The following is a 26,860-nucleotide window of genomic DNA, read 5'->3' on the forward strand; positions in this document are numbered from 1 at the left end:
CAAATACGAATTTAAATAAATATAAAATATATAGGATGAACATTTTCAATGTTAACAACATAAGTCATAAAAAACTCGTTTTAACAGAGCTAAAAAATTAGAGTTTACATCAATTTTAGGCAATAATAATCAAATTGAAGAAATTTACATTTCAGTGTTGACAAATTTGTTTTAAAAATTATAATTTACGAAGAAAGTAAAGTTAACTATAATGTTAACTAGCATTTTCGGCACAAATTAAACTGAATTCAAAATAAAATCTCATACTAATGAAATGATCTTTAAAATCTTAAAAAACTTGTCTAACATTGTGAGTTTAACATAGTTAAACCTAACAGTGAGTTTAACATAGTTAAACCTAACAGTGAGTTTAACATAGTTAAACCTAACAGTGAGTTTAACATAGTTAAACCTAACAGTGAGTTTAACATAGTTAAACCTAACAGTGAGTTTAACATAGTTAAACCTAACAGTGAGTTTAACATAGTTAAACCTAACATTTGAGTGTTAACAAGCTGTTAAATAGCTAACTACAATTCGCTGTTAAACAGTTATTGTTAAGATATCTGGCATTTGACATGTTAATAAGCTGTTAAATTGCAAATTACAATTCGCTGTTAGAAGAGTTAACATAGTAAGTAAAGCAATAAGCAATAAAGGAACTACAACTCACTGTTAACAAAAAGTTAACATAGTAAGCAAACAAGAGAACAAATTAATCATTTGAATATGTGGCAAACTCTAAAATATAAAACTTCTCTAACACTTTGAATTTAACAGAGCTGTTAAATTGCAACTACAAATCACTGTTAAAAAGTTAACATAGTAAGCAAATAAGAGAACAAATTGTTCATTTGAATATATGGCAAACTCTAAAATATAACACTCTGCTAACACATTGAATTTAACAGAGCTGTTAAGTAATATTTGAGTATTAAGAAGCTGTTAAATTGCAACTACAGATTCGTTGTTAAAAAGTTAACATATTAAGTAGACAAGAGAACAAATTGTACATTTGAATATATAGCAAACTTTAAAATATCAAACATTTTTCATTTAACAGAGCGGATGGTAAATAAGAAAAAAGCTAACATTTGGATGTTAAGAAGCTGTTAAACTACAATTCGCTGTTAGAAGAGTTAACATAGTAAGTAAAGCAATAAGCAATAAAGGAACTACAACTCACTGTTAACAAATTAAACAAATAAGAGAACAAATTGAACATTTGAATATGTGGCAAACTCTAAAATATAAAACTCTGCTAACACATTGAATTTAACAGAGCTATTAAGTAACATTTGAGTGTTAACAAGCTGTTAAATAGCTAACTACAATTCGCTGTTAAAAAGTTAACATAGTAAGTAAACAAATTGTACATTTGAATATATGGCAAACTTTAAAATATCAAACATTTTTCATTTAACAGAGCTGATGCTAAATAAGAAAAAAGCTAACATTTGGGTGTTAACAAGCTGTTAAACTACAATTCGCTGTTAAATAAGCAAACAAGAGGATATCAAGGGTGGACATAAGGTGGAAGGAAAATGGGGAAAGAGAGAGACGACACAGTTGATGGTTGCTGTCGTCTTACCCGCCGCTGCAACATTTTGCTCTCGTTGAGCACCGAAATGGTCGGCGAGGGGGGCAAAAGACCAGCCGCTGTGGCAGCCGCTGCGCTCGCCAGCGAACGCAACGTGGTGCGATGCACTTGACGCTGCGGCGGCACCTCGGTGGACGATGATTTGTAAGTGGAGATGAAGGTGACCAGAGTGGAGCCATAGGCAGCGGCCTTGGCTCGACCACCCAGCTTAACAGTGCTGCTAACAGAGCTGTTAACAGTGCTGTTGCGATTAGTCTTAATGCCTCTCGGTTTACAGCTGCTGTTAATGTTATTGTTGTTGGTGCTGTTAAGGGAATTGCTGTTGCTGCTGCTGTTAATGTTAATGTTATTACTGTTGCTGCTGCTACTGTTGTTGCTGCTGTTGCTCAGCAACATGTAATTCAAGGGCGCTAAATTGAGTTCTTCGGTTGCTGCCGCTGCGCTGCTATTGTTGATTTTCAATGGTTTCAATATTTGCACAGAACTTACGCTTTGTATCAGCGGCTTGGTGTCGAGCAATGCGGCCGCAGCAACCGCTGCCGTGTTCGCATCGAGCAACTGCGAGCTGCTGCTGCTGCTGCTCGACATCGGACGCAGAGCGGCAACTGCGGCTGCTGCTGCCGCCGCTGCAGCGGCTGCTGCTGTTGTTGTCGGCGATGGCAGCGACAGATTGCTGTTGTCGTTGTGCAGCTGTTGCTGATGTTGTTGCTGCGCATGATGATGTTGCTGCTGCTGCTGATGATGATGTTGCTGCTGCTGCGCATGATGATGTTGCTGTTGCTGATGGAAATGATGTTGTTGCTGTTGCTGCTGCTGTTGATGATGTTGCTGCTGCTGCTGCTGGGCATACAGATTGTGTTGCTGATAGGCATTGTGTTGCTGCTGTGCATGATGATGTTGCTGCTGCAGCAACTGTTGTTGCTGCTGTTGCAGCTGATAGCCATTGTTGTTGCCAGCATTGTTGTTGCTGTTATTGCCACCGTTCTGCAACTGCATCAAATTGCGTGTGGCATGCTGATAACTTGGCGGCGGTTGCTGCTGCTGCTGTTGCAAGTGCTGTTGCTGCCCATTGACAAGATGTTGCTGCAAGTGCTGTTGCTGCTGCTGCTGTTGTTGTTGCTGCTGCTGTTGCTGCGAGCTGTAGACGCTGTTGTTGCCATTGCGCGCCATATTGTTGCTGAGATGCGTCAAGAGATTCTCATGCAATGCATCCAATTGCGCCGAATGCGACGGCGTCACGCTGACAACATCCGAATCGGGTGTCAACGATGGCGTCGAGACCAATTCGAAATCCTGCCGATGATGATGATGATGATGATGATGCGATGGTGGCGAATTCGTTGAATTCTCCTCATCATCATCGTCCACACAGCTGCGCTGCAGAAACGAACTGAGATCCACGGCATCCGAGAGTTGCTCCAACAGATGATCCGTCTGTTGGCTCAACATCAATGTTGCCGTAAATTGCATCGGATCAACGACAGCAGCCGCTGCGGCTGCTGCTGCTGCTGCCGCGGCAGCCGCTGCTGCTGCTGCACCATTTGGACACTGTGGAGCACCTCCGCTGCCAGCCAGATCCGACATGATGGCATCTTCGTAGGCGCTGCCAAAGTTACCAGCTCCACCTGCACTTCCTCCTCCTCCTCCTCCTCCGCCTCCACTTCCCGCTCCGTTGCCGTTCATGGTTGCCTGCATGATGGTGTGAGCAAAGCTGCTGATATCGATTTTGGCCTCGTCGTATTCAATGTCGGGCTCATCTTTCAATATGATGCCATAGGCTGATGGATTGCCGCCATAAAATGGATGCGACATTTGATTGTTGTTGTTGTTGTTGTTGAGATTTGTATGGAATTTGGAATTGGAATGAAGTTCATTATAGTTATTGTTGCCCAAACCGTTGGCGGCGGCAAAGTGCAAAATGTTATTACCATCGAGTCCTCCGCTGTTGCTGCCAACACCACCAACAACATTTCCTCCTCCTCCCCCTCCGCCTCCGCCCGCTGTGCCGCTGTTATACGCCGACTGCGCCGCAACTGCGCTGCCCGACATTATGTACGCTGAGAGAAAATTCGATGAATTGCTGTTGTTGCCGTTTAGCAACAACTGTTGTTGCTGCTGCTGCTGCTGCTGTTGTTGTTGCTGCTGGTGCTGCTGCTGTTGCTGGGGCGTGGCCGCCTCGCCAGCACTCTGGCCGCCGCTCTTGAGGCTCTCGTAGAAGGGCGGCAAAGCGCCGCTGGGCGGTGAATTGGGTCCGTAATTGCCGCGTCCGTCGCGACCGCCGCCCATGCCACCGCCGCTGCCTGCGCCACCGCCGACGCCGCTGCCTGCGCCGCTGCCAGCGCCAAAGCCGGAGTTGGCCTGAAAGCTTTGCTGCTGCTGCTGTTGCTGATGCTGCTGTTGTTGCTGCTGCTGCTGCTGTTGCTGCTGCTGTCCGCTGCTGTTGCGTCCGTGTCCCGCTGCAGCGGCCAAAATGCCGGGCAGACTGCGCACGAGGCGTGGATTCAATTGCAGCACACGCGCTGCCAAATAGCTGCTGCGACGTCGCGCTTCGCGTATGCGTCGCGCACGCTGCAAACGCAATGCGTTCTGCTGCTGCTCGTCGTCGCTGTCGCCGCTGCCGTTGGCGTTGGCGCTGCGTCGCTTGGGCACGTGATAATCGATGGGTTCCTGTTGCTCTGGCGCCAATTGTTGTTCGAGATCGAGTGTGCGTTGATATTGCAGCTCAGTTGGCGTCGCTGTTGCTGCTGTGGCTGCTGCTGGCGTCGCTGTCGGCGCACGTTGGATGACGCTGCAGCGCACGGCGGGTAGACGCGGCGGCGGCGGACTTGGTCGCTGCTCGGCGCTAGGTGGCGTGCTGCGCATGCGCAGCGACAGCGGCTCTTCGATGGGCAGCAGCGGCTTTTCGTCGACAATCAATTTGCAATTATCGCTATCGCTATCGTCCGATTCGCTGTTGTTATCGTTATCGCTGCTCTCATCAGCAGCTGCGACGGCGACGCTGACGTCGCGCGGATATTCTTTGCGCTGTGCCTGCGTTAGCACAACGCCGGCGTTGTTGTAATAACGCGGCTTCGGCGCCTCAATGCCGACATCAACGTCGACGTCGTCAGTCGCTGCGGCGGCTGTTGGTTCAGTCTCCTCTGCTTCTGCTTCTGCTGCGACTTCTTTTACAGCGTCGGCGACTGCGACGTCGTCGGCTGCTGGCGTGTGCGCTGGCGACGGCGACTGTGGCTTTGGGCTTTCTTTTGGTATGCTGCTTGTTGTTGTTGTTGCGGGTGTTGTTGTTGTTGCTTTATGAAGATTACTCTTGATGCTGTTGTTGGTGGTGTTGTTGTTGTCGCTGTTGCTGCTGCTGGTTGCTGCGCTGCAGCTCAGACGCTGCAACAGTTCTGCCGGCGTTAGGTAATTCTCTGCAAATACGAGTAAATAGAAAATAATTAAAATATGTTGCCAAATGCCATAAATCAAATTTTGCAACTTTACAACAACAAAAAAAATGAGCAAGTGAAAGAGCGTGAGTGCTCCACATTTACAATGCACTCAGTGCGAGCGAGAGCGAACTATATTCTTCTTCGTTTTGAAATAACTGCGCAACCGAAAACGAACAAAATCAAGAAACCGACAAAAAGTTTTGGCAAATTCTAACCGTGCAAACGCGACGACGACCGAATTCTAACTGTAAGCGCAGTTTGTGCATTCTTCTCTGGCTTCTATTCTCCTGCACCTTCCAAAAAAAAAGTATGCTATGTATGTGAGTGTGTATACATAGTATGTGTGTAAAAGTATGCGTGCACCCTTTGCTTAAATACAGTGAATGCTGTTTAGCATCGATCACTGAAATTTACATATGAGTAGAGTAAGCAGCAGAGAAGACTATGCAAAATGATAAAGTTGTTTCTTTAATTTGCTTCATATATTTTGATATTTTTTGAAATACCATTAATAACAAGTGAGTGTCCACTGTGATTAATAGTCAACTACATATTTAAAGGGTTGCCACCTAGTTTTGCCATTCGCCCCCGCTCTTCACAAATCAGTTTTTTCTCTTCTTTCGCGTGTGAAACAAGTGCAACTAGTGAGAAAGCAGCAGCATAATAATTAGTACAAAAAAAAATAAACGAAAAAACCAAACGAACTACAATCAAATAATAATATTAATAAATAAAGTGCAATCAATTAAGTGCAATTGGCAATTACAATTGGCAAATGGCGCATTGCAAGTGCAAGTGGCCAACCTCCGCCCCCCTCTCGCCCCCCGCTCTCATCGTCACCACCATCATCATAATGATTGCCAGCAAAGTCTCAGCAAAGACAAAACGGGCAAAGACAAGGTTGGTACAACAAAAAAAAAACTTGTCTTGGCTGTAAATCAAATCAAATCAAGTGCTGTAAATAATAGCAATAGCAACAAAGCAACAACTGGCTGCAGTTAGAAAGAAATAGCTATAGAGCTAGCGTGCCATTCCCATTGCAATGGCAATCAAGTTGACGTCGCCGTTGACGGTCGTCGATGTGTATGTGTTTGTGTGTGTGTGTGCGATCAAGATCAAGGCTTTTTGCAATGTGTGTTAGTGTGTGTGTTGCATTTGTCAATGAACAAGTTGGTGTGCGTAGGCGCTATTATTATTATTATTATTATCAGCACTGTGTGCAGCCCTTCGGTAAATACTGTATTATTTTTAATTGCATGCAAGGCGCGCAGCAACTACAACTACATATGTATATAATTACACACACATGTGTGCGAGCGCTGTTATTTCAAATACTCAACACGCACACACACACATACATACATACGTAGTTGTGCTGCCGCCACCTGTTGGTCATGGTCGCCTTGACAAAAAGTGGACAGTGCACAAAATTCTAACAGCGCCTTAACAGCACAGCTACCCCTTCTCCTTCTCCTCCCACCACCCACTGGTAGTTTAGCATAATTGACACACACACTCACACACACACAATGCAATTCAACATGTGTGAGCGCTGTTAAAATGGCTTTGCTTTCAGTTGTTGTAATTGCTGCAATTTATTTTATTGTGTTAAGGTCAAGGCAGTGCTGTAAAGCGTTTTTTAATTACATATGTAAGCTATATAGACATAAGTGTGTGTATATTTGTTTTTGTGCTTATTCAGTTGCGCTATGAGGAAATGAATTCCAATTGGAAGTTTAGCGCTGTTATTTGAATTTTGTTAAGGTACATATGTATATGTGTGCTTATCTCTCTGTCTTTTTCTCTCTCTATGCGGCAAGTTCAATGCACGTTTTATCCTTTTACAATACTTTGATTTACATGTTTTTCTCTTCTTTTTCGCATTTTGTTTTTTTTTGTTTTTCTGCTTTATTGCGTGTGCATGAACTTTTAAGATATTCGCTCACACTACAATTTGTTTCTAGCGCAAAATGCGTCTTAACGAACAAGCAACGAACCACAAATAAGAGATAAACAAAAACTACGTGAGTGTGTCTCTGTGTGCGTGTGTGTGTGTGTGTGCGTATGTTAATGCGCATAACAACAAAGCGTTGAAGCGTTTTCTTGCCTAGAATTTGTAATATGTATTTTGCGCCTGCTTTTGTCTTCATTCTTCTTTCCCTCCTTCCGCGCTTCTTTTTGAGTGAAAATATTGCCAACTATTATGCGAGACAATGTTGCCAACTGCTAGGCATATGATGGGTTGCAATGTTGCCAACTGCATTGCACAGACGTTCTTATTGGATATTCGACTGCCCAATAAGATATTTATTTATTTTTTTTGATATTTATTTTAATTTATTATCGTTTTCAAATAAAATTTGATTTTTTAATTTAATTGATTACTTATTCTTCTTCTTTTTTTCTAACTATTTATGATATTTATTTTGAATTTCTTTCAATAAAATTGTTGTTGGTTCCTCGTCCATGGAAAACTACTTAAAGCACGAGTGTGTGTGAGTGTGTTTGTGTTTGTGTTGTGGGTGTAAATGATGAGATTTGTTGTTACTGTTATTGTTATTGCTTTTGCTTAGTTGTGTTGTAGGCAAATTCCAAACGCATTCTTACAGCTAGCTCACATGTTGAATTCTTGGCATGCACGACGACACGATGACGACACTCTTTCCCTCTCTCTCTCTCTCTCTCACTCTCTGTGGAAGCACCCAACACCCAACAAAAAACAGTCAAAGCATCGTTTGGATCTTAAATATTGTTGTTGTTGTTGTTGATATTTTCTGTTGTGCGCTGTTCTCTTGAGTCGCATTGCAAATGCTAAGCACGTCGTCAAGCGGCTCTGCCCATATATAAACTACACACACACACACACACACACACATGCACACTCATATGGCAGCCACTTTGCTTAGTGGACAACATTAGCTTCAAGGGTCGCACAAGGGTTAAGGCGTCTTTACAGAAGGTTAATGAGCACAGCGTTGCCACCTAGTTGCAAATTTAAGCTGCATAGTGATTTTTCTTTGATTTTATTTCATTTGTTAATACATTAAGTTTTAAAAATCTGCATTTTTTATTATTATTATATTTGAATTTCATTATATTTGGTATATTATAATGTATATTAATTCGCACAGCGTTGCCAGCTAGTTGCAAATTTAAGCTTGACTTTAAAATAGGGATTTTTCTTTGATTTTATTTCATTTGTTAATAAATTAAGCTTTAAAAATTCATTTTTTATTATTATTATATTTTAATTTCATTATATCTAGTATATTATAATGTATAATAATTCGCACAGCGTTGCCAGCTAGTTGCAAACTTAAGCTGCATAGTGATTTTTTTTATTTTATTTCATTTGTTAATAAATTAAGCTTTAAAAATTCATTTTTTATTATTATTATATTTTAATTTCATTATATCTGGTATATTATAATGTATATTAATTCGCACAGCCTTGCCAGCTAGTTGCAAATTTAAGCTGCAGTAATTTTTCTTTGATATTATTTCATTTGTTAATACGTTAAGCTTTAAAAATCTTCATTTATCATTATTACTATTTTTTTAGTTCATTATAATGCATATTAATTCGCACAGCGTTGCCAGCTAGTTGCAAATTTAAGCTTGACTTTAAAATAGGGATTTTTCTTTGATTTAATTTCATTTGTTAATAAATTAAGCTTTCAAAAGTTCATTTATCATTATTTTTTTTTTTTAATTTTATTATATTTCATTATCATTATTTGTTTTATAATTATAATTGAATGTTTTTATGTAAGTTTTGTTGCCAGGGTGTGGATATGTGTGGCAAGGATTGTGCCACACAAACATAACTCTAATAACACATTGATTTATCTTTTAATTGTTATAACGCAAGCTATAATCGCTCAATTGTCGCATGGCCCTGACCTCAAAGCAGCGAATTGTAACCAGCTTAAAGCCAACACACACAAGACACAGTTGACATCTTGACTAATCCACATGACGTGGGGCCGAACCCCAAAAAATGCAAAAGAAAAACAAAACTTTCGTATAGTGAAAAAGCCTAAAAAAAATAAAAAATGCCACCCACTTGTAGTTGTTGTTGTTGTAACATTTGCCGGCTGTCCAGTTATTTAATAGAGCATGAAAAGCACGCAGCGTTGACAAAAGTTAGTGGAGAGAAGAGAGACGAGAAGAGTAAGAGAGGGTAGAGGGAATTGTGTTTGGTAGGTGGGGCAAATTGTGTAGTGTCAGCGATTAGTCGACAGCTAATCAATTTTCTTGTCTTGTCTTTGGAGACTTGGTTCCTTTTATTGTTCTGTCTGTTCTGTCTTTTTTTTTTTGCAAGAATGACAAGTGCGTTTTTTCAAATGTGTGTGTGTGTGTGTTTGTGTGTTGGGCACCTTTTGCCTTCTGCCTTGTGGCAGATGCTCGACCCTTGTCAAAGCCCAAGCGAATGATTTGCCAAACACACGAAAAAAAAACAGAAGGCATAGCTTCCTGTTGGCCGCCAAATTGATGAATGCATCCGTTTGAATAGCAGAGAGAGAGAGAGAGGGAAAAAAGGAAGTTGAAAAAGGAAGGAGGATGAAAGGAAGAGATCTCCTAACAGGTGCTTTGACCAAATGACCTAATGCGAAAGCGCAGCGCATAAAACTTGATCCCTGCTGCACAAAATTATGTAGTATGCTGGCAAAAGCTTAAACAGCGCCCCTATTTTTTTCCATTTTTGCAATTCTAATGATCCCCGTCTTTAAGTTCTTCAGTTCTTCTTCGGTTTCTAACTGCTTGAGGGCAGTCTATAAATTTATTGCCTAAGCGATCTGCGTTTAAATGAATTTGTCTCTAACGCCCCAGCAACAATAACAACAACAAATAGAACAACAACAACTCTTAAAGGGATAAAAACTGTCTGGGATTTTGTATTTTTTTTCGTTGGCTTCGGGTTTCGAACGGGGCAGCTGTTGATAGTTCGATTTCTAAGGGCGTCCAGGGGCCGTTCCAAGGTCTTTATTAGTCCACACACACACACACACGCACACACACACACACACATATTCCGCACATCGATCGCAGGGTCTCAGGTTTCGGGCGCAAACTTTAAAATGCATTAAGTGGCATGCAATTAAGTTTATCGATGCGCTAAAATCAACCGAAGTCAACTTTAATCTCGTTTTTCTTTCGCTGCTTCTTTTCTTCTTCTTCTCGCTTTTTGCTTCATTCATTTTTTTTTTTTTTTTGGGTGGTTTATAAATTATACATTATAAATGCCGACGCGTTACTTTTTGGCAACTTTATAATTTGTGCTGCAATTTGTTGCTTTTAGGTGTTTGCCGACAACAAAAAATATGCGGGCAACATGCTTGCTGTTAACATGCTGTTAAGTTAACAGGAATGTTAAGTTTTTTGCTAACATGCTTTGAAATTTATTGAGAAGGAAGAACTCTTTAATTGCGAACATACTTTGATTTCATTTAATAGTATTTTTTTGGGAAGTTGAAGGAGCGCACTGTTAAGTTAACAGCAATGTTAACTTTTTAACATTTTTAACTGATTTTAACATTAACCGTAATCAATGTTAAAATCAGTTAAAAATGTTAAAAAGTTAACATTGTGTTGTCTTCTAGTATTTTTGTCGCTAAAAATTCCTTTAGTTGTTTTCTTATATCCTCCTCTTGTTGCTTTTACATACCATCACTTTCATGTCGAACGTCATAGTATATACCAAATATAGACTTTAGTATTTTTTCAGTATATTAATTTGGTATATTTTAAACATAATATTATATTGTAATTATATATCATTGTACCAAATATTAATTTGGTGTATTTTAAGAATAAAACCACATAATAATGGTATATAATTATACCAAATATAGCATTTAGTATTTTTTTCAGTATATTAATTTGGTATATTTTAAACATAATATAATTGTATATTATATTGTAATTGTATATCGTTTTATTAAATATTAATTTGGTATATTTTAAGAATACTAATTATACTAAATATAGCATTTAGTATATTTGTTTTGTTTTAAACCCTTTGCTTATATTCCTTAACTTTTTTTTTCTGCATCTAAAATCTTCGTTCCTTGCTTTCTGTAAAATTCTTGAGATTTTTTTCCTTCAGCCAAAATCTTTCTCTTTCTCCTGTTTTCTTTCTTCTGCTAACATTGTTCTCAAAATTCTCTGTTCGATTCTTTTGGCTTGGCATTCAGTGTGGCTGTCTCTTTCTCTCTTTCTGTCGCCACCATCCATCCACCTGCTGCTTTGCTATTTGACTGGCATCTTTCAAGTTCGTCGCCTAAGTCTTTTGATTTCTATTAAGAATTGCTTAGCACAGAAACGTAAACCACGTAAAAACATTTAACTTAACATTAACCCAGTAAATCCAAATTGAATGACACAGCAGCCTTGTTGACAGCCAGCTGCTTCCCCTGCCCCGCCCCCTAACACCACCGCCGCCCTCTTTGAATGCAGCCATTTAGCCTACACAAATTGTTAACTGCTGCCGCATTTCAAGGTCAAAATTGCAACGTATACGAGTTGAAATACTTGTATGTGAACACACACACACAGAGAGACTGATGAGTGTGTGTGTGTAGCATTTGAGATATCGACAGCATCCAAATGCCACAGCAACGAGATAGATTGAGAGCTGCAGATGGTGACTTGACACTGAGACAAAGAGACGCAGGCTGAAGACTGAAGACTGAAGACAGTGTCGAAGACTTGAAGACTGTCGACTTGAGATTCAGCAATGTTTTTTTTATATATTCCAAGTTGAAGCGCTGGCCTCAGCTGCTGCCGCTGTTTGCTGACAGCTCTCAAGCTCAAAGCGCGTCTTAAATTGCAAACCACATGCTTGACAACAACAACAACAACAACAACAACTAAACACACACACACACACACAATTACAATAACATGTGTGCTACGTTTTGTGCAGCTGCTAATTACAGTTGCTTTTTGCTCTTGTTGTTGTTGCTGTTGCTGCTTTATTCTATCTATGTGCTTCAATTTGTTTGTTTGTTGGTTTCGTTTATATAGTTTTTTTTTGTTTTTGTTTTTGTTCTTTGCGGTATTAATGTCAATGTTAACCTTGCTCTGTTTCATTCTGGCTCGTTAACTCGTTTACATTGTTTATTATTAAGTGGCCAGGCTTTTCATTTTTCATTTTTCCATCTACTATTGAGCCATTTAAGTCTAAGCCTAATACCCTGTAATTTGCGGCAGAATTCAGTATTTGCTTAGAAAGTGGTTGGAACTTGTCGATATATCAAAAAGAGCCTATAAAATTATTTTTATATATTAATTTAGTATATTTTAAGCATTATACCAAAATATAGTATTCAATATTTTTTCGATATATAAATACGGTATATTTTAAGAATAATATTGTAGTATATCGATATAAGAAATTTAGCATTTAGTATTTTTGGTATATGTATTTGGTATATTTTCAAAATAATATCGCAATGTAATATTAAATTGTATTTGTATCTTGCTCTATCGAATACAGAATTTTGTATTTTTTCGGTATATTATTTTGGTATATTTATCGGTATACCAATTTTGACATTTAGTATTTTTCGGTATATTATGTAATATCTAGCTCTATCGAATACAGAATTTTGTATTTTTTGGTATATTATTTTGGTATATTTATAGGTATACCAAATATAACATTTAGTATTTTTCGGTATATTACAGAATACAGAATTTTGTATTTTTTCGGTATATTATTTTGGTATATTTATCGGTATACCAAATACAACATTTAGTATTTTTCGGTATACTATGTAATATCTTGCTCTATCGAATACAGAATTTTGTATAGTTTTCGGTATATTATTTTGGTATATTTGTCAGTATACCAAATACAACATTTAGTATTTAGTATTTATTGGGTAATAGCGCGTATTTCACATTTATTTATTTTCCAATCTTGATGTGATTATTAAATAATATTTCCCATTGCTGGATTTTAATGATAAAATCAATGCCAAAAGTTTTTATTGATTTTAGTATTTCATTATTTTGATGCTAAAGTTAAAGTTTCGAGCGACTGAAGTGCTTTGCGCTCATCTTGTGCAATTGTTAATGCATTTCCGTTAAGCACGTTGCACAAACAATGAGGCAGCAAACCAAAGGCAAGAAAAAAAAACACAACTGGAAACTGGCAACAAAACGCAAATGAGTTTGTCAACATATTTCTAATATTCGACACGCTTCAAAGTGACCAAACGCAACGCTTTTAGAATGAATATATTATTTTGTGTTGACCTAAATTTTATGACTGCTTTGCAGCTTTGCCATTTATGTGTGTGTGTGAGTTGCACAAAGAAGCATGCTAAACAGCTACTAAAACACAATGCAACTGCAACTGCAAAAGCAAAAGCAAACAATACTGACTGACTGACTGAGTGAGTGAATGAGTGAATGAGTAAATGACTGACGAACTCGCAACTTTTGTGACAATGTCTCTCTCGTGTGCATTTGTGTGTGTGCTAATTGTTACGACCAATATTACCGACTGACTATTTGCTACTTAGTCACCAAAAAAAAGATACTATTTGTGCTATATTCTACAACAACTACAGTTGTGAGTTAGCTGAACTAAATACTAAATACAGCTCTGCTGATGATATCGAAATAATAATTGTTCGTTGAAATTGAAATCATTTTGAAAAGTTTATATTAATTTGTATTTGATGTCATTTGCTCAAGAGTTTAATATTTATTATTTTAATTTGTTAATTTTATGTAGAACAAGTGCTATATTAATTCTTTGTTCTGTATTTAATAACATAAATGCATTTCATTTAATACCCTTTAATACCTATAAGGGTAGAAGGGAATTATTATTTTGTGTCTGACATATTTTGGTATATTTTGTGATCTGTGGTATATTTTTAATGTAGTGCTATATCAATATACCAAATACGGTAAACATTTGATATTTTTGGTATATTTATTTGGTATATTTTGTGCTCTGTGGTATTTTTTAATTTAGTGTTATGTCAATATACCAAATACGACAAAAAATTTGCTATTTTTGGTATATTTATTTGGCATATTTTGTACTTTGTGGTATATTTTTAATTTAGTGCTATATCATTATACCAAGTACGGTACATTTTTAGATATTTTTGGTATATTTTGGTTTTTCACAGTCAAGCACACTCGACTTTCTTTTTTGTTTTTATATCTTATATTATTACTTTATAATTTTTTTATTTAGTAAGTTGTCATATTTATTTAATGTTCTTTTTTGTAGTATTGAATTTATCTTGTATTTTTTAATTTTGTTTTAATTACTTAATTTAGTATTTTTATATTTACTATTTATTTATTTATTTTTGTTATTTTTTGTTTCTTAAGTTGCAGCATAAATAACATTTATTTATTTCTTTTACTATATATAGTATATTTTTTTCTATGCACTATAATTTGTAAATTTGCCTTGGCAATATTTATGTGTCATATTTCAGTGTGTATTTATTTTCGTATATTTCAAGTTGATACATAAATTGCAATTGTTTCATTTGGCCGCAGCAAGTCCGTTGGCTTATTCCCCCCAAAGCCATAGAACTGAGCTTCGTTGTCGCTTCGTGCATGTCTCATTAACATTTACAACGGGGCACAGTCTCCTCCTCCTCACACTTTTTGTCTCCCCCTGTGAAAATACCAACAACAAAATCATTTAACGCAATTGCGTTAAAACTTTGCCCATTTCAAACAAAAGTTTCGTTTCGACTTTAGTTGCGGCCCGTTTGTTTGATTTTGTTTTTCTTTTTTTTTTACACATTTTTATTTTTTTTTTGTTTTCGCGTCTTTGTTAAACAGTTTGTTGCACTTTTTGTATTACAACGGCCTCGATCTCTTTCGAATATATATATATATTTGTTGTTGTTGATGCGCCGTTGAAAAATAGTTGTTGTCAAGCTCTATGCTGACTCAATTTTCGTCTAGAATTTAAACTGAAATTGAAAGCTGCTGTTGTTGTTGTTGTTATTGAATAGCAAACACTTGAGCAATGCATTAGAAATTGTGTTTGTATGCGTTTAGCTTAGCATTGAGCTATCGACAACAACAACAACAACAACGACTTTCGGTATTAGTGGCAAAAGTGAATTTGAAGTACGCTCGTCGACACTCTCATTAGTGTAGTATAAAGTAATTTGTGCTCAATTGTGTTTAGCTAGCAAATAGTTTTTCACTACCTAGAAGGTTTTCAGTATATTAAGAAAATGTATGAATTCTTGCAATGAAATGTAGAAAAATGTACCAATATATCAATGAAATACGCAAATATACCCAAATCGATATTTGGTATATTAATATACTGCTACATTTAAAATATACCATACGATTTCTGTAAAGGACTTGGATATTCGAAATCCTTAAAGGATATTCTTGTTGAAATATACCAATACATTTCAAAAATATCCTAAAAGCTGTATGTGGTATAACGATATACTGCAACATTCAAAATATATCATAGAGCACTAAATATACTATATATTTTTTTGCAGCTTTCTTTTTTATTAGATTTCTATGTTGTTGTGCATAAATTTCGAAAAAACAACGGTATTATTGTTCAAAAATATACCGAAAGCTTTCTTTGGTATATTAATATACTGCTACATTCAAAATATGCCATACAATTTCGATATTTTTGTTAAAATATATCAAAATTTAATATACCAATATAGTACAAAAATATACCAAAATCTATATGTGGTATAACGATATACTGCAACATTCAAAATATACCATAGAGCACTAAATATACTATATATTTTTTTTTGCAGCTTTCTTTTTAATTAGATTTCTATGTTGTTGTGCATAAATTTCGAAAAAATAACGGTATTATTGTTCAAAAATATACCGAAAGCTTTATTTGGTATATCAATATACTATATAGAGCACTAAATATACCAGATTGCCAACTTTTTAATTAGATTTGTGTGCTGTGAACGACATTTTTGTGGCTTGCGTGGGGGAAAAGTTGCGTGCAACAAGAGATTTGGGGCAACATATGATATTATGTTATTGTGTGTGCCATTAAATTTATAAATGCACTTGCCTAATTGATAATCAGGTTTTGCAGTTAGTCAGACAGTTTAGCTGTGGATGCTGCGTTGTCTTGTTTTTTTTTTTTGGTTGTGGAAATGAAAAACCGCATCTGGTTGACCTTCTCAACCGTTACAGGCGAGAGATGATTACAGCATCGAGCATGTATATAAAAATATATGTGTCAATACACACAAGAGCCAAGCTTTTACATAGATGGATGCAAAATATACAGAATTTAATAATGATCAAGTTAATGATGATGATGTTGATGATGATGGGCAACGCTTGGTTTCATTTTAAAATGTTGTCGCTGTGGCATTCGCATTCGATTGTTGCTTCAATATTTATTGCCACACGGACGACAATTTGCACTGTCGTTGCTGTTGTTGTTGTTGCTGTTTTAAAACTGTAAACTGTAAACTGTATGAAATGATGCAGTGTCTCGACCCTTTTGTTGCTTTCGTTGCCATCTACCTACCAGTTTTGACCCACATTGCCAGCAACAACAACCAGATCAATGGAAAACAAGTTAAGCATCCCAGCAACAACAACGAGATTTTTTTTTTTTGTATTAAGTAAACTCCCACTTACAACATTATGCATATCAATGAGTCTCTGGGTCTCTAGCTCTCCCCTCTAGTGTGTATTTTGTTACAAATATGAAATTATGCGTAAAATTGTTTGTTTGTTGTTGCAGTTTGAATTTCAGTTTTCAGTCTCGGCTTTTTGGTTTTTGTATATACATAAATATATTTCTTTTTTTTTTTTCGTCGATCAAATGAAATGAGCCAAAACCGCAGCAGGCGCAACAAAAGTTGTCGCCGTCTCTTGCTGTTGTTGTTGTTGCTGCTGCGGTTGTTGTTGCTGTGGCGCGCTCTGTGTGCGTTGTTCATTTATGACGTAACTTTTGCTGCGGCTGCTGTGATTACGGGCCCGGTGTTAATACAGTTAAAGCGGAGCCTAACCTTGAAAACCGGTAGATTTTTTTTTCTCTTATTTTTTTTTTTTTTACTCAATTTTATGTGTGTGTGCGCCATGAGTGTGACGTCTGAGTGTGTGTGTGTGTGTTTGCTTTGTGCTTGCCTCCTAAAGCTTAAAAAAAAAAGCCAGAAAATAATAATAATACTAATAATAATAATGAAGATATATATATGTTGATATATATTTTGATTTGTTTATTAAATGCATTTATTTGATAATTTATTGTTTTTCATTTATTGTTTGTTTCTTGCTTGCGACGCATTTTTCATGCTGTTTTTCATAGGTTTATTTTTGTTTTGTTTTCGATTGTCGTCAAATTTCACTTGCGGCCAAACAAAAGACTTAGGCAACGAACTTGATATTGATATTGAAATTGCTGACATTGCCAACTTGGATAGCGGTTACTTTGCCTGCATGCTGTGCTTCGTATGCTCTGTGTGGTTTCAATTGGGGTGTGGCCAAACACACACACACACACACTCAAATTGGGCAACTGTACAAATTAGCGGCAATTTGACAAATTTATATATAGATAGATTTCAAAGTGTTTTTGGTATTGAAACCCAAAAGTGATGCTTCACGCAGCGTTCCCCTCCTCTCATGTAAAAAGCATTATCAACGCACTCCGATTCAAACATTGTTTAATCAACTCGAACTCTGATTAAAATTGCACCATAAACAAAAACTTAACTGTTATTTTGAGAATTATTCAATCAAATTTAGCGAGAAAGAATTTATAGAGAGTCGATAGATGGTTTTCAGTAGAGTAAGAAAATGTATCAATTAAATATATAATGCAGAATTTGGTATATTGATATACTAATACATACAAAATATACCGAAGTGATTGCTCTAAATATACCAAATGTAAGAAAACATATCAAATTATATAACAATGCAGCAGTTAAACATACCAAATGTTATATTTGGTATATTGATATACTAAAACATTCAAAATATACCTTGCTTGCTATAAATATACTAAATGTCAGAAAATATACCCAATTATATACCAATGTAATACTTAAATATACCAAATGATATATTTAGTATATTAATATACTACTACTTTCAACTTATACCATAGAACAAGCACCAAATATACCAGATTGTCAGATTATTTGTTGCAACTTACGTACGAATTGTTATATTTGGTATATTGATATACTACAACATTTAAAATATACCATAGAGCAAGCACTAAATACACCAGATTGTCAGATTATTTGTTGCAACTTACGTACGAATTGTTATATTTGGTATATTGATATACTACAACATTTAAAATATACCATAGAGCAAGCACTAAATACACCAGATTGTCAGATTATTTGTTGTAGCTTACTTACAACATCGCTTTTTATAATATTATTATTGTTAAAATATACAAATTTAATTTACAAATGAAATACTAAAAATATACCGAAAGCACCCTAAACAAAAACTTAACTGTTTTTGAGACTTATTCAATCAGATTTAGCGAGAATTCCAAAAGAGAGACAGACATCAGTTGATCACGCATGTTGGCCAAAAAACTAGAAGAATTTCAACTGAAACGCTGCGTGCTAAAAGTTGTGAAATTTGTTATGTTGTTGTCATTTGGCCAAATTTGATTTCCTGCTCTACAAAAATGAAATTTGTCACAAATACTTAAACGGAACTCGACTCGCGAACAATGTGAGCTGAAGCTATGAAATTTCATAGACGATTTGCTTTTGTTGTTAATCTTCCACAACTAAAGTGAACATTTAGTTGCAGTTATTAAAGGGTATACAGCTAGTCTAGCATACCCGCATTTGCACGCATTTCACATCGAATGACACATCGCATGCCATCGATATGGAAATTGCCGTTTTATGCAAATCGGTTAAGCGATCAACCGAAAAGTAAGAAAAAAAAAACACACACACACAAAATGTATTTCAAAGAAATTTCACAAATTCATAGGTCAAATATTGACCAATTCGGGGCTGTTATGTTGCGGCTACAGATGTGCAAAATTGCACAACCAATGAAATCAAAAAAAAAAAAAAACGAAACTGAAAATGAAACGAAACAAAAGGAAACCGAAAACAAAGCGATGCGTTTGTTCCCTGTCGTAATATCGGGAAATATTTGTAAAAAACGAGATTGTTTTTGGCAATGAAATTTTGGAGGAGGATGAAGAAAAATTGTTCACAATGCGGCCCTAATGAAGCATCATCATCAGCTTAGGCATCGGCATCAACGGTTGTCAAGTGCATAACAGGTTCACTCAGAGCGAGAGAGAGAGAGCAAGAGAGAGAGAGACAGTTGTAGATTTTTTTTTTTGTTTTTAGCTGAACCGCTACAGCAACGTTTTATATAAAACGCATACATTGTTGTCGCTACAAATTGTCAATGTTTTAGTTAGTCGTGCACACACACACTCTCATACACACTCACACACACACACAGACACACATATGGGGACAGTTGGCGGGGCGCATTCATGCATTCAATTCATTCATTCATTCATTTAGTCAGTCACAAGTCAACCCTGACCTGAAAAATACATGACACTAGTGTGTGCATTACATGTGCATATCCACACACACTCACACACTCACACACACACATGCAGTAGGTGTGCATGCAACTGTTTAATGCTGTTTTTTGTTGTTGTTGTTGTATCGTCTGAATTGCTTTATCTGCTTTCAGCTTTAGACTTTTGCCCAGCAGCAGCAGCTTATTGATATTGTCATTAATTTGTTGTAATAGCTGCTTGCTATTGTTGTCGTTGTCGCTGTCGCATCATTGCATGCAATTTAGTGTGTTCCATTCCAATTTGTTTCTATGCAATTTTAGCGTTAATCGATACGCCCCCATAACCTCATTTGTGAAAAGTGCGACCTCAACTTGGAATTGAGCTGCGTGTTTCATTCCACTTTGCTCCGTTTCATTGTGTTTCATTCCACTTTGTTCCATTCCAATTTGTTTCTATGCAATTTTAACGTTTATCTATACGCTCTCATAACCCCATTTGTGAAAAGTGCGACCTCAACTTGGAATTGAGCTGCGTGTTTCATTCCACTTTGCTCCGTATCATTCCACTTTGTTCCATTCCACTTTGTTTCAATGCAATTTCAGCTTATTGGAATTGCCTGCTTACCTTATTATATCCGAAGTGACCTCAACTCCAAATTACACATTTAACTAGTTGCGTGTTCCATTCCACTTTGTTCCACAATGACTTTAACTCAAAAGTACGGCTCTAATGTATCTGGCCTTTGCTATTTTAATGTCAACTGATAATACGCTTTGAGAAATTGTTGAAGTTATTGAACTTTGTTCCATTCCATTTCGTTTCTAAGATCCAATCTGCTAGTATGCTTTAGTTATAATGAAATGAAAGAAAAGCTTACATTAAATAGCGAGAGAATTGAGGCGACTTTTTTTTTTGTTCCATTCCATTTCGTTCCACCTCCATACACATATGGTAAAATGACTATGAAACAATGTGTGTACAACACGACACCAAATATTTTTGCATTGAATTTCTAAACAGTGAGAGAATTGAGGCGACTTTTTTTGTGTTCCATTCCATTTCGTTCCACCTCCATACACATATGGTAAAATGACTGTGAAACAGTACAACATGCTACCAAACATTTTTGCATTGAATTTCCTCACACACTGTTCCATTCCCAATCGTTCCACTACATTTTAAACCCCTTTGATCCACACAAATCCAATTAATCTCGACTTTACATCTACGTAATCTTATCTGAATCTGAATTGCTTACAATGCTGTAATCTTGAGACGATCTTCCCTTGAATGAAACTGTAGTTTCCACTGGTGAAGGCGAGAGAGACGGTGAAGAGGGGCAATTGGCATTGACATTTTGGCGAGCGGAAACTGTTTAACATACAAGTGCAATAAATCATTTGAGAAAACGAGCCCATAATTTGTTTATTCAATAACTAAATGCATTTAAATGCTATTTAAACAATGCAATTTGCATTGCAATCAAACAACAACAACAATTGAACGAACAAAAATTTCGCACACTTGAATTAAATGCAAGCTGAATCTTCTGTCTCTCTCTCTTGCTCTCTTGCTCTGTCTCTCGATCGATTTGAACAACTGTCTGTCTATTTATAGTCAGAACACCTTCGACGAAGGCAAACATAAAACAAGTTGAGTTTCCTTTTCCTTTAAACGGATGTTAGAGGGACACATTTCCTCTCGCCGTTTGCCTTGCTATGTAAAAAATATATATTATATTTATACTTGAAGATTGGTATGAAAACATGACATAATAAAGTAGATTCGAAAATATATTGAAAATGCCATTATATCATATATTATAAGATGATCTTATTTCTGCCGTTTCTTCAGCTCATTCAGATGAGCGCGCAAAAAAAAAGCAAAAAAAAGCAACAGAAGAATCAACAATCGAAATTGAAATTCTGAAGCATGCGGAATGCGAAACTCGTTCGTCTCTTTAGCGTTAAACAAAACAACAGTTAACTTTTTTTTATCAACAACAAAAGGGAAACAAGTTCTATTGTTGTTGTTGAGTGTTAAACGTGTTTCAATCGCAAATTAAAATTGTATATAAATATATACATATGTGCATGCGTATTCATAAGAAGCAAAAACAAACTGCAATAATTTGATGGTTTATTGTCGTCCGCCCCGAAAACGAGTTTCCACATATGTATTAAAAATACAAATAATTATACTAAATACTAATAAATATACAGACAGCAAGCAAACAATTTACAAGTTATTGACACTGCATAAAACCAGTAAAAATTGATCAGAATTCAGAATTTCAATGATGATGTGTCTCTCGAATTATAAAAAGGGAAATTCTTGCGTTTGAATTAAACGACAACTCTATAAATGCATTTTCATGCTTATGCTGAAAAAAAGCAAAATCAAATAAATATAGTACAAAGAAGAAAAAGACTGAGACGAAGGCGAACGCTCTTTGGTCAGGTATTTTTTGTGTTTTTGTGCTCCAACTGCTGCGTCAGCGTCAGAAAAATAAAAATGTACAGAAGAGAGCCCAAAGTCCGAAGAGCAGACGAAGCAGAAGAAAAAACCTCGCTTCCTTTATTATTATTCTTTATTTATATTTATTTTTTTTTCCCAACTGCGCCTCCTCCTCGCCTTTTTGTATATTTCAAATACAAGCGCGGAACGCAGTCGAGCGCAGCACTTGAGACCAGTTTGGTGTCGCTCCCTCTGCATGGGAGTGTGTGTGTGTGTGTGTGTATAGGTGTGTGTTGATTCACTGCACAAATAAATCTCGGCTTTGAATTTGTGCAGGATTCTTGCCCTTTTTGCTTTAGCTGCTTGCTTCGTATATTCTTTTCTTTTCTTTACTTTTTTCTCTTTTTTCTGATTGTCAAATCTCTGATTTTCTACCTTCTACGGTGCTAGAGAGAGATGGAAGTTGAGCGTGAGGTAGCTAGTAGAGTCAGCCCTTAAAAAAAAAAACAGGTAGACAACTGCATTGTTTATCAGTCAGTCAGCAGGTAAGAACATTTCTTGCCTCACAGACTCACAGTGCAGAAAAACCTGAATACAAATGACTTAGGCAACGAACTTGAGACCAAGGATTCCCAAACACGGTGATCTTCAAATTGTGCACAACACAACACAACAACACAACATGTGCCTCCAATTGCTGATGAAACTGGGAATAAGTTGCCAATTGTTTTTTTCTAAACTAAACTATTTGAATTGTGCAAATGTCTGAGAATTTTATTTGTTGGCAACCAATTCAAATGGGAGTTAGGAACTTTTTTTTGAATTCTTGATTTAGCTTTATATTCACGTTGAATTCAATTATAGATTTCGTTTAGTTTCAGTTTCTTGATTTTGTTTTATATTTACGTTGAATTCAATTACAAATTTTGTTAAGTTACATTTTTATATACTTAACATTTTTTTTTTAAATTTTCATTTGTAATTAGAGAGACAAGTTTATCAACTTGCAATATTTGAAATATGTTTGAATTAGTATTATTTTAATATATTATTAATTAGTATTTTTAATATTTTAAGTATTATTTACTTTGCGATATTATTCTATTTTCTAATTACATTTATAATTAAAAATTTTATAGATTTTGTAGACGTTATTATTTTGTAGTATGCTATTACTTAAACATTTATTAGAAATTTTATAGATTGCAGTATTTTTTTAGTGTTCTTAGTATTTTTTTTTTAATATTCTATCTTTTAAGTGCATTTATAATAAAATAATTTGTGGATCTTATTATTTTAAAGTATTTTAATTATTTTGGAGTTTCAAAATTTTATAGATTTTATTTAGTTTATTCTACAACTCTCTTGATTTTATATTTATGATTTTTTTTGATATTTTGTTGGAAGTGCCTTAAACAGCTTTTTGCTCGGAATCTTCATAGAACAAATCTAAAATTTTATAACCAACATTTGAGTGCTTTTTCTTGAATTTAATGCATTTGAATGTTGCTGCATTGTATTAGAATTGATTTTTGATTTAATTTTTAATGAGTTTGCTTTCAAAGCTTTGTTAAATTTGAAGAATTGTTTTTAATGTTCGAAAAGTTTGCAACATTTTATTACAATTTTTATTTGCTGTCGAAGAGTTTGTTTGTTCTTTATTCGTTGAGCAAAAGAAATGGCTAGAAGCAAACAGCGGCGTCTGTTGCATTTACTTTTGCTTTTGGCAGTCAGTTGTTGCACAGCTGGGGCAAGTGGCAAGTGGCAAGTGCCCCAGAGGGAAGCGGCAGAACTTTTGCAACCTTTCGCTAACTTCCGGCCGCGTGTTGTAACATCTGCGTGCGTCAACTCTTTGTGTCTTTCTTTTTTGGCTTTTTGTCTGTCTTCTAACAGCTGCCTGTCTTATTGTTGTTGTTGTTATCAAGTGCTAAGTGGTCAATGTTGAGTTATCGCAGCGACTTTATCAATGAATTTCCTTCGTATTTTTTATTGACTTTTACTTTGGCACAAGAAGAAAGAAGAGAAATGAGCAATGAAATGAAGTGCAAAGATCGCTCAAACTCGATTGCTATGCCACAGGAAGTTAGTTCAGTTACTGTGGCAGCTGTTTATTCCTCAAATTATATACTATATACTATATATAATATATAGAGTAGAGTTGTTCTAGGCACAGGCGCGCAGTCATCAGACCTTGTCTTAAGGTCGCGCTTCCATAATGCTTATGAATATTTATGGCTGCAGCACACACGCAACTAAAGCATATATTTATAGTTGGGAGAACAACAGAACAACATAAAAAAAAATAAGGAGAAAAAAATCACAGACTCTGGCCAAACAGCAATTATGGCTGTGGCAAACACACACACACACATACACAGTCAACATTATGTGTTGCACTTGAGACAGGCTTTGGGCTTCTTTTGGTTCTCTCTCTCTCTCTCGCTCGCTCACTTTGTGGCATGCCCTTGTTGCCCGTTGACTGGTTCTACCACTTTTCGTGCTGCCTTGACTTTGGCTTTGGCTTTAACTTTGGCGTTGGCTTTGGACAAATGGCCCAGGCCCAGGCCGAAGCAGCAACGCCCAAAGTCAACTTACACGTTTTGCGAAGCTAGCCCTATGTCTGCTACTCCTCCCCCCTCCTCCCTCCCTCCTCCTCCTACTTCCTTCGCCTGCCTTGCTCCCTTCTCAGGCAGGCAGCTTCATCATCATGTTGCAAGTTTTCTGCTAGTTCTTTTTCCTCTTTTAACTGCTTCTATGTATCGCTGTGCTTTTGCTTTAGTTTCGTTTGCCACATCTTGTTGCGGCTTCTTCTCTCAACTCTTTGTTTTAGCTGCTAGACTTGTACTTTTTGCAGCAACAGCAACAGCAGCAGCAAGTTTCGAGATTTGTGGCTTTGTTGTTATATAATTTTTGCGCCACAACTTGAACTAACTTTATATTCTACACACACATGATTCTTTCGCTCTCTCTCTCTTCTCTCTCTCTTCGGTATTTGTGTGCGCTCAAGTGTGTGAAGTTCTTGGCCAGCAACGTTAACCGCTAAGCTAAGCTGACTCACAGCCATGTCCAGAATAATGCAAAGGCAAAGGCAAAGGCAAAGGCAAGGCCTCTCTGCAAGCTTGAAAGCAATAACTAAGGCAACGTTTCGGTTGCCACAGATGATGCCACAGGGTGGCTCAGGTTCAACCACAAAAGCTAACTAACTAAACAGACCGACTAACCAACCCAAGTAACTAACTAACTAACTAACTAACGAACGACAAAGGCAAGCTATGAAATTCAAATTCTGGTGAATTTCGCTTGCTTCAATTGTATTTATTATTATTACAATCCAGTAAAGTATAATAAACACGCTAAAAGCAAAACAGTGCGGTATTATTATTCAAATATACTAAATAATATACTGCAAAATACTTAAAATATACTAAAAATATGTATTTGGTATATTGATATATTACTACATTCGAAATGTGGTTCAAAATATACTAGACAAACGTAATCGCATACCAGAATTATACTAAAAATATACCGAATATACCATATTTGGTATAACGATGAAGTACTACATTCCAAATATACCATAGATCTCAAAATATACCAAATTGTCAGCCACACTAAATAATATACTGCAAAATACTAAAAATATACAAAAAAAGCTGTATTTGGTATATTGATATATTATTGCATTCGAAATATGGATCAAAATATATCAGATGTACCTGTTTATATACCGGAAATATACTAAAATATACCAAATATACCATATATAACGATGAAGTACTGCATTCCAAATATACCATACATCTCAAAATATACCAAATTGCCAGCCACACTAAATAATGTAATGCAAAATACTAAAATATACTAAAAAGCTATATTTGGTATATTGATATATTACTGCATTCGAAATGTGGCTCAAAATATATCAGATGTACCTGTTTATATACCAGAAATATACTAAAAATATACCGAATATACCATATTTGGTATAACGTGAAGTACCAAATATACCATAGATCTCAAAATATACCAAATCATTAAAATACACTAAATAATATATACTAAAAGCTATATTTGGTATATTGATATATTATTGCATTCGAATACCATAGATCTCAAAATATACCAAATTGTCAACAAAAACTGATTGCCATCGGCGTAATTCGCCATAGAGAAGTAGTTCTTAAATAACTTTTACAATTTGATAAAGAATATATATAGTTTATAAGGTCGGAGGTGGCTTCTTCTGCCTTTCATTGAATCGTGGTTTAAAGTTTCACAATCTTCAGCCTTAAGTCAACATTTAACATTCCGTTCCTTAATTCTTTTCTATAATTTTTAACCTTTAATAGCTTCTTTGCAAGTTCACAATTTCAAAATTCAATTTTTTGCTACCGCATTTAAGTTTTGTATTTATATTTGCAGTCTTTAGCTCAATTTCAGCGCCAAAGACTGTAATTAAAGCTAACTGTAGTTGCAAATGAAAATGTTGCACTTTAAATGCAAATTTTGTGCTGAGAACAAAAAGCAAAAGCAAATTGAAGTTTGTTTCAGAGATTTAATGAAAATGTGAATATTGAAGAAGCAAAGCCAAAGCCAAAGCAAAAAAAAAAAATGTATTCATTTGATTTTTGTTGTTGTTGCTGTTCAACTGAAAATTCAAGTTATCCCCTCGAGTTTGCGTTTCTGTTGCGTGTGATTTAAGATTCAAGATTGGGGTTCAACCGCAACTACAGCAAGAGCAAGAGCAAAAGCAAAGGCAACAAGTAATTTCCACTTCCACATCCACTTCAACTTCCACAGCAACAACAACAACACGCCATT

The 26,860-nt window shown here is 36.2% G+C and overlaps 2 protein-coding genes across 12 annotated transcripts in view; one reads left to right on the plus strand and one right to left on the minus strand.

Annotated features, from left to right (window-relative positions):
• The window catches only part of LOC132795058 (transcriptional regulator ovo), a 34,612-nt gene that overhangs the window by 4,552 nt on the left and 3,200 nt on the right, over nucleotides 1-26,860 (minus strand). Inside the window, exons 2-3 of one of the 3 annotated variants that reach the window (XM_060805474.1) lie at nucleotides 3,529-5,010; nucleotides 1,592-3,378 (exon numbers count right to left, since the gene is read on the minus strand). In XM_060805474.1, coding sequence (XP_060661457.1) covers nucleotides 1,592-3,378; nucleotides 3,529-5,010 — 3,269 coding nt within the window. Of the gene's footprint in view, nucleotides 1-1,591; nucleotides 5,011-26,860 lie in introns of all 3 variants that reach the window. The other 2 variants (XM_060805476.1, XM_060805473.1) reach the window with 2 other exon arrangements.
• The window catches only part of LOC132795059 (uncharacterized), a 202,433-nt gene continuing 181,025 nt past the window's right edge, over nucleotides 5,453-26,860 (plus strand). For 2 of the 9 annotated variants that reach the window (XM_060805478.1, XM_060805485.1), the window contains exon 1: nucleotides 5,843-5,931. Coding sequence is in view for 3 of the 9 variants with exons in the window: in XM_060805479.1 (XP_060661462.1) it covers nucleotides 5,807-5,931 (125 nt within the window). In the remaining 6 variants the exon portion in view is untranslated. Of the gene's footprint in view, nucleotides 5,932-26,860 lie in introns of all 9 variants that reach the window. The other 7 variants (XM_060805479.1, XM_060805483.1, XM_060805477.1 and 4 more) reach the window with 7 other exon arrangements.

Source organism: Drosophila nasuta, chromosome X, assembly GCF_023558535.2.
Source record: "Drosophila nasuta strain 15112-1781.00 chromosome X, ASM2355853v1, whole genome shotgun sequence".
In the NCBI taxonomy this organism is placed as follows: domain Eukaryota; kingdom Metazoa; phylum Arthropoda; class Insecta; order Diptera; family Drosophilidae; genus Drosophila; species Drosophila nasuta.